The 15,847-nt window shown below is 40.0% G+C and overlaps 2 protein-coding genes across 2 annotated transcripts in view; one reads left to right on the forward strand and one right to left on the reverse strand.

The window, feature by feature from the left end:
- Positions 1 to 10,835, reverse strand: part of itcha (itchy E3 ubiquitin protein ligase a) — a 15,088-nt gene extending 4,253 nt beyond the window's left edge. The window contains exons 1-21 of the mRNA XM_068712449.1: positions 10,749 to 10,835; positions 9,577 to 9,647; positions 9,094 to 9,235; positions 8,356 to 8,480; positions 7,347 to 7,478; positions 6,857 to 6,905; positions 6,513 to 6,691; positions 5,960 to 6,260; positions 5,652 to 5,747; positions 5,093 to 5,267; positions 4,100 to 4,169; positions 3,872 to 3,956; positions 2,916 to 3,044; positions 2,682 to 2,754; positions 2,410 to 2,481; positions 2,226 to 2,314; positions 1,823 to 1,982; positions 1,357 to 1,490; positions 592 to 732; positions 236 to 356; positions 13 to 117 (exon numbers count right to left, since the gene is read on the reverse strand). Of these exons, the coding sequence (XP_068568550.1) occupies positions 13 to 117; positions 236 to 356; positions 592 to 732; positions 1,357 to 1,490; positions 1,823 to 1,982; positions 2,226 to 2,314; positions 2,410 to 2,481; positions 2,682 to 2,754; positions 2,916 to 3,044; positions 3,872 to 3,956; positions 4,100 to 4,169; positions 5,093 to 5,267; positions 5,652 to 5,747; positions 5,960 to 6,260; positions 6,513 to 6,691; positions 6,857 to 6,905; positions 7,347 to 7,478; positions 8,356 to 8,480; positions 9,094 to 9,235; positions 9,577 to 9,601 (2,403 nt within the window). The 5' untranslated portion in view covers positions 9,602 to 9,647; positions 10,749 to 10,835. The remainder of the gene's footprint in view (positions 1 to 12; positions 118 to 235; positions 357 to 591; positions 733 to 1,356; positions 1,491 to 1,822; positions 1,983 to 2,225; positions 2,315 to 2,409; positions 2,482 to 2,681; positions 2,755 to 2,915; positions 3,045 to 3,871; positions 3,957 to 4,099; positions 4,170 to 5,092; positions 5,268 to 5,651; positions 5,748 to 5,959; positions 6,261 to 6,512; positions 6,692 to 6,856; positions 6,906 to 7,346; positions 7,479 to 8,355; positions 8,481 to 9,093; positions 9,236 to 9,576; positions 9,648 to 10,748) is intronic.
- An 807-nt stretch (positions 10,836 to 11,642) lies between these two features.
- On the forward strand, positions 11,643 to 15,581 carry bloc1s1 (biogenesis of lysosomal organelles complex-1, subunit 1). Its single transcript, XM_068711740.1, has 4 exons — positions 11,643 to 11,864; positions 12,003 to 12,075; positions 13,495 to 13,627; positions 14,310 to 15,581. The coding sequence occupies exons 1-4, from the start codon at positions 11,804 to 11,806 to the stop codon at positions 14,418 to 14,420; spliced, it is 378 nt and encodes a 125-aa protein (XP_068567841.1). The 5' UTR covers positions 11,643 to 11,803; the 3' UTR covers positions 14,421 to 15,581.
- Positions 15,582 to 15,847: the final 266 nt, after the last annotated feature.

The following is a 15,847-nucleotide window of genomic DNA, read 5'->3' on the forward strand; positions in this document are numbered from 1 at the left end:
TGCTGTACCGACCTGCCAGAACCAGAGGATCTGTTTGCTGCTTCGGGCATAATGTCTGTAGATTGTGTTTCTCTGCCAATCCACCAGGTCAATCTCCTGCATCCCACAAAGCATCACCTGCAGGCAAGAAGGGAGCACAATCTCATATATGGATGATTCATCCCAGCAGAATCAACACAACACATAAACCTTTCCTGCTTTGGTGACGGTGGGTGAGAATAGGTCTACTTATTACCTCTAGTTCCTTTGCATCAAAGTATTGAAGGTATTGCTGTGGCAAGACTTCATTGAAGCCCTCAAAGAAAGCTTGAGTCTGCTCCTCCACACCTCTGGACAGCCTCCACTCTGCCACCAACCTGCATACAGACGTATGAAGATAAACATAACAAAATCAAACATAGCTCAAGGAATGAAGATTTGTGGTTGCTGAAAATGAAAATGTTAATTTGAGTATTAAATCATCATAAAAAAGGGATGTTTGTGATGCACATTAACATATAATACTGTTTGTATTAAAGTTTGACTGAAGGAGATATCAATGTGTTATACTGTTGCAAGTCAGTCTGGGTAATACTGGTAATACTACTGTACCTGATGTATTCCTCCTTATTTTCCTCTGTTACTTGGATGTTCCCTCCATCTGGTTTCAGCTCGTGGGTGGTGACCTCCCCCAGGATCTCTTTGTCAACAGAAAAGAACATCTCCAGTCCGCACTCCTCTATGTTATTATCCCTGCAGGGCAGAGAGTCAATATCATTGTTAACAAAAACAAGATCCTCCAAAAAGTACCTCCAAACATGTTAATAGTACATCTTGCTGTTTAAAAAAAAAAAAAGTGTGGGCTATGTTTATATGTGTTTCTTGGCCGCCAACAGTAACTTCTTAGAGTCTCGCTGGTTACCTAGCAACTGGTTCGGGTTGAGGAATAGTCTGGCACATAAGCCAGGTATCGATCTTTAATCTAACTTCTGGCAAGAAAGCAAATAACAACTTTTCCTTTAAAAACACCAGCTCGACTAACCGCAGTAATAAATGTAGCAGGAGTACAGGATCCCAGAATATATTGGTATGAACCCAGATATGTAGGAATTGAGGAACAAATTAATTGTATTTGTGAAGAATATGGTGCTTACATACTTGAATCCAACAATGAAATATCCAAATCAGTGTCTTCAATACGAAACCAGTTTAGGGTAAACCACAGTAAATGACCACCGGGCCATTTTAAGTGACATAAACGTGCTAGTCTGTTCCCATGCAAACCTTCCCAATTATTTTTTACATGTCATGTTCTACATGTCACATCAGCTTTCCACCACCCATACTGCACATCATCTCTTGTATCCCCAGACCTACTTGATCCAGATGAGTGAGTTGTAAAACTCTGGATCGATGGACTCCAGGTCTTTGAGAGCCAGAGGTTTGTTCAGAATTCGCTTGTAGAAGGGCAGTGAGAAACCTGTGTCGATGAACTTTCCATGGAACAAGGCCTAGAAAGGACAGTCGGTGAACAAATGTATTACAAACAGCCAGAAACAATTAAGAAAAAAGAAATGAGCAGAGTGACTATTCCGTAATTAATAATATAAAATGAATGAATTCCCTCCTGAGTGAGGCATTTCTATGAGCTCACGTGTATATTTTTGTCATTTGAGATCTGATCATAAGAATAACATTTCAAAGACAATGTTGCCGGAATTACACATCATCATTATTATGCATTTTGACACAAAAACATGATCCATCCTGTGGGCCAAAGTAATCATGACATCGTGTTCACTTCAAACACTGATGGCACACTAAGTCATTGTCTTGCATGTACCATGGCGATGAAGCGTCCTATGAACTTGAAGTACTTGAGGTGATCGGGGTTGATGTACGACGCCGGGTTGATCTGCAGACAGTAGTTGTCCTTGCCAGCATACTCAAACAAACAGTACATGGGGTTGAGTACCTCATGAGAGAGCAGGAAGAACCATTCCCTGGAAACAAAACAACGGAGGACAATAAAACCCAATTATGTGGAAGTGATCGTACTGGTTGAGGTGGTTTGTAAAATCCTGTAGATCAGGTCTTAAATGAGAAATTAGATGTGCTGTTTTTATTACAACAGTTTTTGTATGATAAGGGTGGTGTCAACAAATACTACAAATGAGAACAGAACACACCTCAGGGGTCATTCAATAAGACGCAATTGTACAAACAAAAGACTCGGTTGACATTACCTGGCCACACCTCCATAGTCCAAGCCTTCCTCTCCAGGAAAAATAATCCACAGTCTCCGCCTCAGATCTTGAGGGTGGAAGCTAATGATCTTTGAATGCATACAAAGAAGTACAACAGTTACACACCTCAAACATTAAAAAAACATTACTGCTAAACAGAGAACTGGAACACTAAAACAATTACCTGTTGAAATGAATCCTCAAACAAGGTTTTCCTGGAGACGTTAATCTTAATGTGCTGAGGCATCGACAATTGCTGAGAGAAACAAACAAATACGTGCATTTTAGACAATATGAATGCTTTGAAAAACAATGAACATTAACTTTTATCTTTGCACATCATTCGAGTACTGGAGACGTGCGTGCCCACAAAGTAGCAGCACTGAAGATAAAGGAAAGATACAACAATCATGGGAGATAACAAAAGTGTTTCAACACCTGCGGTGCAGCACATACCTGACACCAGAACCTGAAGTATTGCACTTTGGCTTTGAAGTCCCTGACATAGGTTATCTGCGGCCCATTCTCACTGCGGAAAAGACCAGGAGAACCATCTTCAAAGTCCATTCAACAAGCACATTTAGTCAATGTCTGCACATGTTGTGAAATGGGATGCTCTAATCAGGCTTTTAATCCGAGAGGTATTCACTTGAGCGTGTGAAGATTTAGAACATTTAAACAAGAACTTACAGTGAGGATTTCCCTGTGCGAGGGTCAATGTAGGTTGTGGTTCGCCTGTTGTGGTCTACAAAGTAGGGAATACCATCTACTGTGAACCTCATCTCCCAACCCTCTGGCAGGGGCTTGTCATTCAGCAGCCTGAACAATACAAACACACATGAATACACACATCAACTGATAAGAAAAGATGAATAGATACACATACAATTTACATTGCAAGGGATCAAATACATCTTAATTGCAAGGCTTAAGATAATTATATCAGCCTAAAGACAGAACATATAAACCAGGAAATGTAAAATACAATACAATTTTAAACATGCCATTAATATAGACATAGCAGGACGTCCTCCATTATGCTTCACAGTCATTAACTAGTGACACTATTTAACAGTTTTGGGTCAGATGCTCGTTCGTTTGTGGACACACAACTTCCTCTTAAGTAGCAGTTTATTAAGGATTCAGTGCAAGCACTATTAAAAGAAATCCCCCCCTAAAAAAACAAACATGTTTGAAACCAAGCAACATATTTTAAAAATGTATGTTAAACCTTCTGCATTCTATGTTTTCAGACCTTTAAGATTGTTTGCATGAGTTTGTCCTGTCATTATCCACCTACTGGAAACTCATTAGAGGTTAGGATAGCTAACACCCTGGAGCAGATATAAGTCATTTCCTACTTAAAGATGGTAGTTCATTCCATTTATTCCTGAATCTGAAAAGAAGGTGCACATATGCGTCTCCCCATTCTCCATACGTCACTCCTGACGCCAGTCAGGACTGATTTTTTTATGCTCAAGTGTTTAAGAAACACTAGAGCTGAGCAAGTTGCTGACACAATAGCGCCTCTTACAGACAATAAAACAAAACTACAGCTAAGTCAGGCAGAATCATTTACAGTTTGTATAATAAAAGCTAGGGCAGTACCAAGATACACATTACATAACACACAGGCATACACTCACCCTTGTGTCCTGGGGTCCTCCCACTGTGTCGCCCGAGTAGGGTGATGGACAAAATACACTCTGCCGTTGGTGTCTGTTCTCTTCTCTGCCATAAAAAAAAACATGTTTTTTTTTAAATATATAATTATTTATCAATTCACTGCAAACATCCCAGTGAAAATATCTTTACTGTGTTTTTATTTCAGTAACTACAGCTAAAATAAATGTCCAAAGCTCAGTGGTATTTACCCCAGCCATGTGGCAGTGGTCCCAGCGGGTCAAACTCTTTGTTGGCCGTGGCTGCCAACTGGTCTTGGAGCTGAGTCAGAGAGAGACAATGGGACACATGTTAAGTCTTAAAAAAAAAAAAAAAATGCTTCAAAACTACATTTGTCACAGCATGTTAAAGCAAGAATATATGCAAGGGTAATTGACCTCATAGCATTGTTATTTATGTTCCCACTGGGTGTTAAAATCTCTAAGTTCCTCAACCACGTGACTGAAAAAATGCTAGCCATAGCTATCCATTGTTAGGATCAATTATCCTAATTTGTGTCTGTGTTAGACCTGAGAAACAAATCAGACTTCACAAACACTGACAAGTAGTAAAGATGTAAACAGAAAAAAGAAATGGCTCAGATGGGGACAGTTTACAGCAGTGTGTCCTATGCTGGGGAACCCCTAAACGTGTTTATGGCTTTGATGAGAGAGGATTTATTTCAAGCAAACTAAATAATTAGAATAGGTGTGATCTTTGCGATGCATGCACAGCCCGTAAAATAAATAAAAACATCATCTGGGGTTCAAGTTCTGTCTCTGCAAGGTCTGCAAGGCACTGTACAGTATTGAGTGTTTTACACATAACGTATTTTGCTCATTGTTACTTCACTCGGATGTTTGAGCTTCACTGTGCAGAGTGATGCATGTTCAGCAGAGTTTGACACCAAAATGCAGCTTTCACATTCATCTGGTGGAGGTGGAAAGTTTCTCTGCGCTCACCATGAATCTCTGTTTAACATGTACTTTATTTAATCTCTGATTTTGGGAACATCAACAGTATTTGCATATTCATCTACTCTCGAGGAGATGCAGTTATAAGACTTTTTAGGAAGGTATGTAAACTTCTTACAGATAAAAACATATCACAAACAAATTATTATTCATAGCAGAATATTTAAATAGATCATTCAAACAAATACATGTTCAAACTGTGCTTCATGTGCAGTGAGTGAAATCTCTCACCCCATAAATGAACCTCTGGTTGAACTGCTGCATGGCTCCCTGCAGCTGGCTGCGCTGGTGCTGCCACTCTTCATAGTTACGCACCGACTCCTGCGTGGGTCGTTGCCACGTAGTAGTTCGGGTTATGTGATCGACGTAGTACACCCTACCCATCGGGTCCACCCTGCGCTCCCACCTACAGGAAAGGGAAAGTAAAAAAAAGGCGGTGCTGACAATGTAGTAGATAGCCAAATGTAGTAGCCAAATCGTTGATGAGCCCGAGGGCTCCACTTGACATTCATATCGATACAATACACTCTTGTTTTAATATGTTCTGGTATTTTGACTAAATGACTGACATTAAATCTAAAAATGTAATGAGGAAAAAAAAAAAAAGGAGTTAAAAGTGGACTGGAGCACACCCAGTGATTTGCAAACTTTAACTGTGCAAACAGAAAATAAACATGTCTGTACTAATCTGACATCATTCTTTATGCTTTATCACTGCACACAGTCAAACAGAGCAGAGCAAGATCCATGTTAGTATTCACAGGAGAAAAAAAATCAAGTGTGTTGGTACCCTGATGGCAGAGGGTCAGGCCTTTCCCAGGTCGTCCTTTTCTCAATGTGATCCACATAGTACAACCGACCGTTCTGGTCCGCCCTTTGCTCCCACCTGCAGAGACAATATAAACGAGTGAGCTTGGACAAAGCACAGGGAACAGCAAAGCATGCAAACTGATTCTGTCACTGAAAAAAATCAAAGAAATTCTTAGAAATATGTCAAACTCTGCTGCATGGTACGATACCAAAACACAGAAATATTGCTTGCTAACAGTGACTACAATGAGGACTTTCAGAGCCAAATGCGGTGCCTTGCTCATTTACCCTGGTGGTAAGGGGCCGTTGCTCATGGGTGCGATTCTGGGAGTTGTTGTGGCCAGAGCTGCTGAGGCAGAGGTCCCCGGTTTGGGGCCACTTGCTGTCTGGGAAGAACCTGCGGTCGCTGCTGCTGCTGCTGTTGCCGTTGTTGCTGTTGCGATTGCTGTTGCTGTTGCGGTTGCAGTTGCGGTTGTTGCTGCTCCTGCGTCATCCTGCTGATTTGAACATCCACTAGCTGACGCCTGAGAGGAGCCTTCAGATGCTGGACCTTCACTCAGCTCACTAGGGGAGGAACTGCTTGAAGAGGCTGGGGAGACGAGTGGGAGGATCGCAGAGAAGAAAACTGTTAAATCTGAGAATTCATTTGCAGAGGTGTATTTGGTATGATTGCAGTCACTGAACACAACACACACACAAATGGCACACACTATTTCTGTATTTGAAAGATAATAGATGCCATTTGAGAGTGTGAAATGACTGTTGTGTTAAATTGTAAATCGCTAATGTAATGTAGCGAATGTCATATTGTAAAATCTTTGAGATCTTGTGCTTTTCCTACTCGGTGAGGCTGCCGGTCTGTGAGGCGTAGGAGGAGGAGGCCGGTCTGGTCTGGGAGGACGCAGGCCGTTGGAGCCCCCTGGAGATCGGGAAGGAGAACCCGTGCCATTGACGAAGTGACCATTCGGTACAATAACCCACTCCTCTGAGTCACTGGAGGGGGATGTGTCTCTGCTTGACCTGGGGTTCAAGATATTTTCCTAAGTTATTCTACAGGTATACAATGAGTGCTTTCTCTAAGTAAACACACAAAAAGAGATTTGCTTTTCTTTTACCAAGCCACTGACCCAAGATTTGTACAAAGAAGCACGTATATGTATGCCTATAAATAAAAGTTTACTGCACCTGTTGCCAGTGTCTCCATTTTTTCTTGCAATGCCATTTGGAAGAGTAGCTAGAATGAGGAAAAAGACAAGTGACATCATGTACTTAAAATAAATTGGATGTTACTGCTGGTTATTTAAGAATTGTGAGAAAGATATGTACGAAGAGGAACATTTTATAGTGAAAAATTAAAGTATGACATATATGCCGATCTCCATATATCTGTGATAAGCCAAGTTGGCCGATGTATCAATTCTAAAAAGAAGTTGTGAAAGCCTTTTTTTACAAATACTGATGACTATCAGACAAACTTAGAAGGGCAAGGAAGGGAGAGTTAATAGTAGCAAAATCAATCGATTTTTGTAAATCTACGCATAGTTTATGTGCTCAAATTGTTCCCGTGGTCGACCTAGTATGGTGGGTTTGTGTCTGTGTGTGTGTGTGTGTGTGTGTGTGTGTGTGTGTGTGTGTGTGTGTGTGTGTGTGTGTGTGTGTGTGTGTGGTTCTTTACCATGTTCTCTCTCTGCCGAGGCAAAGGTTTCTGGGTCTACCTGCATGCCGTCCAGACAGACCGACAGGTCACCAACAACATCCCGAGGGTCTCTGTCAGAGCACAGCTGCAGCGTCTGCACTATCTCACAAACTGCGGCGGGTACAGAACACAGTGTCAAACAGGTGCTTGTAATTTTGCAAGACTGACATCACGCTTCATCACAACAAAATTAAAACAGATGATGCTGAGGCTGCGCTGAAGTCGTAGAAATTACCACTAATTGTACATACTTTTCCCAATAAAAAAAATGACTTGGCCCTTTGTAATCGTCTCTTTTTCAGGGTATTTGGTTACCGTTTTGAGAGTATGGGGCTCTATGGCAGCGTCTGTCACTCTGTCAGCTCAAACCACTTTAGTCACATGGGGTGTAACAAGCAGCATGGCCTCCAGGGGCTACTACCAAGGTTTCTTAGAATCTTTTTTTACTCTCTGCAAATGAAGAGGAAGCAGCTACATAGAGCACGGACCAGCTTTTTATGTAACCTGGTTTGCGCATGCCGAGGTGAGCCATTGTATTATGCTGTAAACACAGTCCAAGCAAGTGGAAGGTCTGAATCCCAGGGAAAGGAGAACCTCGTGGTTACTGTGCATGTTGGTTTTTAAGCTCATCAAAGCCCAATAAAGCATTCTCATAACAAACACAGGCAGATATGTACTCTTACACAAGTGTGCAGAGTCTACAATGTGCGCAACATCTGCCAAATACATTATGCGGCTGATAGACGTAAACACAAAATTAATACAAAAAGTGAGATTACAAGGGATACAACTTTTCATTACCCTGAAATAAATAAGCCATGTGGTGGGAACTTTGTCTTAATACTCCGTGGGACTCAACCCGAAGAGGCTAGACAGTATTAGCTCCAAATTACCAAATAGCCTTGTGCTAAAACAAGATTTATGACACAGCGTCGTTGGTTTGACTTAAGGAAACACAAGATTAGCAAGGAGAGTCGTGTGAACTCACGTTTCAGGTCATTAGCCTTAAGGGTCTCACTGATCTCCAGTATGCCCACTCCCAACAGGATGTCTGCTTTCAGTGTCTGGTGGCTCCAAACACGAAATATCAGCTTGCTGACCGGAGTAACAATTCTGAAGATAAGAAAGAAAATGACAAGATATTGAACACCAGAGAAAAAGAAGAAGGATGGTCTGCACTAATGCTGAAAGGATTCATAGTCGTTGTTTGTTTGACATCACTGCAGCTCTATATGAGACCACAAGGCAACTGTAAGACATCCCTTCAAGGCTTTAGGGTGGCAAAAAATAGACACATTAAAAGATTTGAGGTTCAGTGCTACAGAGATTTACTAATAAAATGCCCCTGAGGTGGTGTATTAGTTTCACCAGTTATTTACTTATTTGTACACACTGGGCCCTGTTTCCATGGCACAGAAACCATGTTAAGGTTTAAAGTGTTGGGGGGGCATGGACTCACCCGCTGTTTTCATTCAGATACATCAGATATTCATTCAGCCCTCCAAGTATTTTGATCACCCTCATTGACACAATCACCAAAGTCCCAGCTCAGTAACATTATACCAGAAACAGACCTGGTTCTGACAACAACCAACATGCAACTAAAATGCTAATAACCCCCACAATGTTGTACGAAGATGAAATTCAGTTTAAATGAATAATATTTGTATTACATCATCTGATAAGATGATTTCTCTCCTGTGACAGTAACAGTAGTCATACTCACACTGTGACAGCCTGTTTCCATTTGGGACTGTGTGTGTTGTTGCACTTCTCAGTCCTCTTTGACTGGCCATCCACGGTTACCTCAACATAAGGGCTGGGACCAAACCAATTCTTTTTGTTTTCCTTCAGCTTGGCTGAAAGCACTAGAGAGGATAGAACACCACAGTGAATTTGTAGGTAATATAACTTCCAGTAGATCTGATCACAATGGATCAGAAGTTGCATTTGGTAAAGATGCAACAACTTGCTAATACCACGAACATGAATATAAACCACCACTTCCTGTAGCTTCGCTGTACTGAAAAAAACAACAGTCAGCGACAGCTCTTAAAAAAAAAAATTCTAACTACAGGAACTTAAACATCTCATAGCCTTTAGCTTCCTATAGCCAAAGTCAGACAATACTGAACTTTCGTCAAATCTGTGTTCTAGTTTTACTTGACAGACAAGCTTACAAATATTGCAATGACAACTGATAAGTTACCTGTGACTTGTAATTGGGCCCTCATGGTTCATCCATAACACTGAAGCCTTGTTTGGCTACACCGAAAGGATCTGCAACAAATGCAACCAGTGACACCAGATGTAAACATGAGACACTCTGTGCAGGTAACCTACTTACTGAGTGATTAGGTTGCTACTGTCACTGGAAAATATAGCCTGGCTTTACATGCGATAGCAGGTATGGATTGATGAGACTATCTAACCGAAGAAAGGGGTGTGTATGACTGGTTTAGATATCTGGAGACATTAAAAGACTTTACATCTAAGCAAATCATGTCAGGTGAATTTGCTTTAAAGGATGTATTTAAACTAAACTGTGGGCATGTTTTTACATAATTCTAACTGTATAATGATCACAACTGAAAGGCAATGACATTGTTATTTAACCTTATTACAGCCTGACACTGTCTAAGTCACCATCTACAGTATTATTGTATACACTCTATGTGGATTTAAGATCAATTTAATGTTCAGAGATACAAATTGCACTAAAATGCATGTTTCCCACTGACATAGCTAGCTTAGCTATTTCAAGAAACCACCATGAACGTTACCATAACGGAAAATCCCATCCTTAACTTGGCTTAAGTAAGACTCACTAAACCTTCCTTGCTAATCTTTGACAATATCCTTTGGCAGGACAAGAAGTTAACTTATTTTAAATACTAGACAACAGGGATAGGTTACAGTTTAACAGACATATATTAAGTAGATATCAGACAGTAATACAAAGTTGTAAAAGAGGCGACGTGCGTCCTGCTATCTGTAATATGAAGACAGTTACGTTACAACTGTAGCTTCAAGCGTTATCTGTCATGTTAGCAGAGGGTTAGCCAGGAGGAGATTTGTTGTCAAGACAACTTCAAACACGACTAATTAGAAGATTAACAGTTTTGACCGTTACATTGCTAAGATGTATTATGGGCTGTAATCTAACGTTAGGTGTTTTTTGTGAATAACTGAGAGAAACCGAGAAGTTCCACCACCTGGGGCAACTTTGTTCTACGACGTCCTGAACAGCAACGCTTAAGCTAACCCTGCATTAAGTAACGTTAGTAATGCTAACACCACACGGCTCCTCACGCAGCTTCGATCGTTCAGCCGAGAATATATCCCTCTCTTCGGTGAAAGACTAACGCTGGATGACCATACCTGACAGAAGCAGACGATAAAGAGCCAAGCAGAATTCAATTTCGGCTATGCCTAGGTTGTTGACAGCCTGCCATCACCATAGCCTTATGTTCCGCTAGCCAGAACATGATCAGGTTTTCCGGTACAAGTTTTTCACAATAAATTGTTGCCTGATCTGATTTGCAACCTCTGTAGCTATTATGGAGTGTATTCATGGCACTTTTAGGACTGTGTTACCGTTACGCTCTGGAGAAGCTATTGAACCTCAGGTTGCAATTGTTATACTGTAAAATTGAGAACAATATTTTCTCTTTTATTACCTACATTAATGATTAATGGACTATGCTCGGTCATAACACCAATAATGACCGACCCAAAGCCTGCCTGAAGAAATGTGTGTTACCTTTGTCCCCTTTCAATCATGGCTCTTGCCCTCTTGTGTTGTGCAATTGTGTTATTTTATTGAACATTCTTGTCTTCGACTTCACAATTTAGTTATCAGCATTGGTATTATTATTATTATTATTATTATTATTATGATTTGTTATTAAACGTAGTAGTAGCAGAAGTTATCGTAGCAGTAGTAGAAATAGGAGTAGTCGTTGTATTAGCATTATTATTAGGAGCGGTAGTTGTAGCAATAATAGTGCTATTTACACTTTTATTTTGAAGGTTGAAACGACATGACGTTGCAACTGATATTGACGTCACCATAAAACTCATTTTCATAACTAAATTATAAAATAAAGAGCGATTACATGCATTTTTAAATTCTGGAGCTACCATTACGTCTACTAACGTTAGCTGGTCTGATCCCCACACTGTGTCTTGCGTTAGTTAATAACACAAATGTAATAACATTACATTGATTATGATAAATGGCGGCATGCGAGACGCCATTTTTTTGGCACGCCCACTCCTGTCGTCCTCGAGCTAGGTCCCGTGATAGCGGTTGTAACGTTACCAGACAGCTGATTGCATCTCCAACGTCTCTGTTTGTATAGCCATGTCGTTAAACTAACGTTAGTTAAAAATACATAAAAATAATTGCAAATTCATCTCCACAACCACTAAAGATGTTGTCTCGTCTGCTGAAGGAGCACCAGGCGAAGCAGAATGAGCGGAAGGAGCAGCAGGGTGAGTGACTGGCTAGCTGGTTAGCTATCGTGCTAACAGATGCTAAAAACAAAGCCGACAGAGTGTATCAGACGGCCCCGTTGGTACACAATAGTGCTGACGAATTAGTTGTGTGTGTTGATCTTTTTACTTGGACAGAGAGACGCAGACGTGAAGCTATCTCTGCAGCCACCTGCCTGACTGAAGCTCTGGTAGACCACCTCAATGTCGGGTATGTAAATCCTGCTCCTACACCCCTGCTGTTTATGTTGTTGTCTCCTGAGGTCTGGCAGACATCCTGCTGACATATTTCGTATTTGTAGAGAGGTAGTGGTAGGATATGAGATGTATTGACATCCTGCCACCCTCACTAAGAAGTGAGATACGTCCCAGTGAAAGGTATACTGCACACACAGAATTTATAGATTTTCTCCACCTGATTCACAAACGCATCCAACAGACGGTATCACTTAACGTTATATTCAGTTTGACCTGTTGCTGTAAATCATATGCAGTAACTTGTACAGGTAGCTTGAATTATATTGTTGTAGGCTTTAGGCTTTATGTTCTCTATCACTTCTCTAGATAGATAGATAGATGTGTGTGTGTGTGTGTGTGTGTGTGTGTGTGTGTGTGTGTGTGTGTATAAAATGTCAGAATACATTAAATAAATGCCTGTTGCAATTTCCTGAAGCCTCAGGTGATGTCATCAAATGTCTTGCTTTGTCCGACAAACATTCCAAAACCCAAAGATATTCAGTTCTTCAATTATATAAGACATAATTAAATTGTAAATGTTTGGTCTTTTTCTTTGGAAGATTACATTGGAACTGATAAATCAATTTAAAGTTACAATAATGAAAAATACCAAGTCCATTGTGATTTGTTCCAATGACTTTTTAGCTTTAAAACCTAAAGGTATTCAAGTCAAAATAATGATAAACAGAAAGGAAAGGAAATCCTCACTTTTGAGAAGATGGAACAGCAAATGTTTAAGATTATTTTTCATTTTGTTTATTAACTAATGATTTTAGCACCACCGTATTTGTCGTAGTGATAGACAATTAAGGTTGCGTCTGAATATTCAATTATATAGAGTTTAAAGCAAATTCTCTTTGTGTAGGTCCAGTAACAATGGATGAGTACTGTACTCCTGCTCCTAAAACAAGGTGTATGTACTACTGCTGCGCCATAAACACATTCCCTGAAGTCACAGGTGTAGATTTTCTGGGTGCCATGGTTCCCCATCAGGTTACAGCCAAGCTGACCCACCAACACCTCTCTCTGAGCCAATAAAATAAAGCTATCCATTCCTAGCAGTGTGTGACACAACTATAAATAGTACATTGAGATTGTGAAAGTTGACCAAACCAAGACAATCAGCTTAAAGAATAAGACATTGTTGTCGTGGTATTTTATGGAAAAGATTATGTACTAAAATCCCTTTGTGACTTAGTAAGATGACGTCTAGTTTGAATAACGCATTATGTTTTCTGTTTGAATGGAGAAATTTATGATTCAGACTTTGGACTGTCAAAGACAAATCCACCCCCTCATGCAACAATATATTTAAATATAATGCTATATGTTCATGAATTAGTGATACTGTAGCACTTCATTTCTTTTTCTTTTTTTTCCTGTTTAACTTTAGAGTTGCCCAGGCATACGTAAACCAGCGTAAGCTCGACCATGAGGTGAAGACTCTCCAAGTGCAGGCGAGCCAGTTCTCCAAACAAACTGCTCAGTGGATCAGTATGGTGGAGGGTTTCAATCAGGCCCTAAAGGTAGGATACGCCCTCCATGAGGCTTTTCTGTCATGTGATCTGCTTATATAACCTTTTACATTTTTAAGTCTACAGCTGTCAAATCAATAGGTGCCCTTACTTTTTATGGCAATAAGCAAAGTTGGATTCTGTAAACAATATGAGGACCCAAATATCATATACCTGATAGAAGCACCTGCAGTCAGTATCACATTTAAGTAAGTTCAATGTTTGATGTATTATGAGTGGCTTCAGCACTCTGTGTGAGTGACCGTCTTACATTATACTGAGTACTAAGACTCAGTGTTAATATCACTAAGTATTACTTAGTGCAGAAACAACCATATATACTGTCTTATCCCACTGTGCACCTTGTTCAAATATAAATAATAATACCACAAACATTGTCTTGTTGCAAACAGTGATGCATCAAAACATACAATTTCTTATTCAGGTTTACTAATAGCAGATTAGTTTAATTCAAGGGCCTTGAGACAAGCCCTAGATCTGGGTGGATTTGACAGCTGGTAAAAGCAATTCATGAATGAGTTTCCACTCCCTCTGCAATTACCCAGCTTATGTCATCCTCACAGGGGAGACAGGGTGTCTGAAAATGATGCATGTTGCCGGTCCAGGTAATAGGCGAGACTGATCGACATACATTAATGATGCTACTTCTGTTTCTATACTCTCATTTGAACAGGAAATTGGGGATGTGGAGAACTGGGCCCGCAGTATAGAGATGGACATGAGGACCATTGCCACGGCTCTGGAGTACGTACACAAAGGTCAACTGCAGTCTGCGTCCTCATAAACTTCATGCTGGGACGTTCACAGCTGAACCTAAACACACTGGAATGAAGAGCTAGTACCAGCAAAGATGCAAACAGCAATGACTTGGCTCATTCGCAGAGTGTAGTAATGCTGACGGTTACTTTGTTCAGTGAAATGTTGAAAGTTTGAAATAGGTCTAACATCTATTTAGTGGTGACTTCAATTAATCAATAGCATTCAGGCAATCTGTTATTGAACGATGTGCTATGTCAGAATGGATTTTTGAAGGTGTTGCGTATAAAATCTAGGTTCACCTGCTTGTCACAATCTTTTGCAGTTTCTGAAACTAAGGCTCACTTTGTTAAAACTAACCATACAGAAACAAAACGTACACAACTTATAAGATCGTATATCTTACAATAGCAAAGACTTCACTCAAAACCATTTAAACATGTCTTTCCACATGCCTACCGCGATACAAAACACTATTATCTGAAGTCTTTGACATTTTTATAACACATGTGCATTCTGGGTGCAGGCGACTTGATAATTCAATGTGTGGTATTTCAATGGCAGTGTTTAGCAAACGAAAGAGCAAATGGTTTTGAAAGATGTGTTTAAGGCCATTTACAGATATTTGCAAAAAGTGTGTTTTAGAATTTTAAACTTGGTGTAAAGCAGACTACACCATGTGCTTATGATTTAGCATACCTGGTCAATATATTGGCTGCATGAGTCAGGCGTTTCAATAATTATGACACAAGTACCAGTTTTTCTGTCTTGGTAATTGCAAACATTTTTAGACAAATTGCCACAACGCTTCTTTGTATAAATGTACACATTCTCGAGCATCCATATTCTGCCTCTGTGAGCGATCACGAGTCTGAGCTTTGATCAGAGGAGAGCCGTGTTTAACCAATGACTTGTCTGTGTTCTGTGTTCACTGTCGTACCTTGTACAATAATAGCAACTCATTAAATTCTTTCAAGCGTGTGATTATAGACCACAGTGATGTTAGGAGATACTTGTCTGTAGTATCTCCTAAAAGTGTTTTATAGGAAAGCTTCTTTTCAGCACCTGATACTTAAATTGTGTGTATATTTTAATGTATTATACGTCAATGACTGTTCTTGTCAGACAACTTTAACGTTTGTTCCCATTTAACGATGGAACATTTTTTTAAATAAAATAAAACAATGCACTGGTGTTGTAATGCATTTAATCTACAGCTTTAAGTGTGTATAAATACATATGTTCACAACAGCTGTGATATGAAAAGAAAAAGACAAATTAGCATGAAGAACCTCAAAAGGTAAGTTTGAGCAGGCTACTTCAAAAAGGATCCTCTTGTCTGGATGTTAAAAACCACAATCTGTCGGCAGTGATCAGGAAAAGATGAACCGTTAACTACACAAGTGTACCAGAACTGTGAGAGGATTTACATTTTAGAGTTAGGACTCTCAGACT

Source organism: Cebidichthys violaceus, unplaced genomic scaffold (genome assembly GCF_023349555.1).
Source record: "Cebidichthys violaceus isolate CVI_PGR_0920_01 unplaced genomic scaffold, fCebVio1.0.p SCAF_17, whole genome shotgun sequence".
NCBI classification, from domain to species: Eukaryota; Metazoa; Chordata; class Actinopteri; order Perciformes; family Stichaeidae; genus Cebidichthys; species Cebidichthys violaceus.

Coding starts and splice junctions, on each gene's coding strand:
- bloc1s1 (XM_068711740.1), top strand. CDS start 11,804: ATGTTGTCTCGTCTGCTGAAGGAGCACCAGGCGAAGCAGAATGAGCGG. Junction 11,865..12,002: donor TGAGCGGAAGGAGCAGCAGG/GTGAGTGACTGG, acceptor TTACTTGGACAG/AGAGACGCAGACGTGAAGCT. Junction 13,628..14,309: donor GTTTCAATCAGGCCCTAAAG/GTAGGATACGCC, acceptor TCATTTGAACAG/GAAATTGGGGATGTGGAGAA.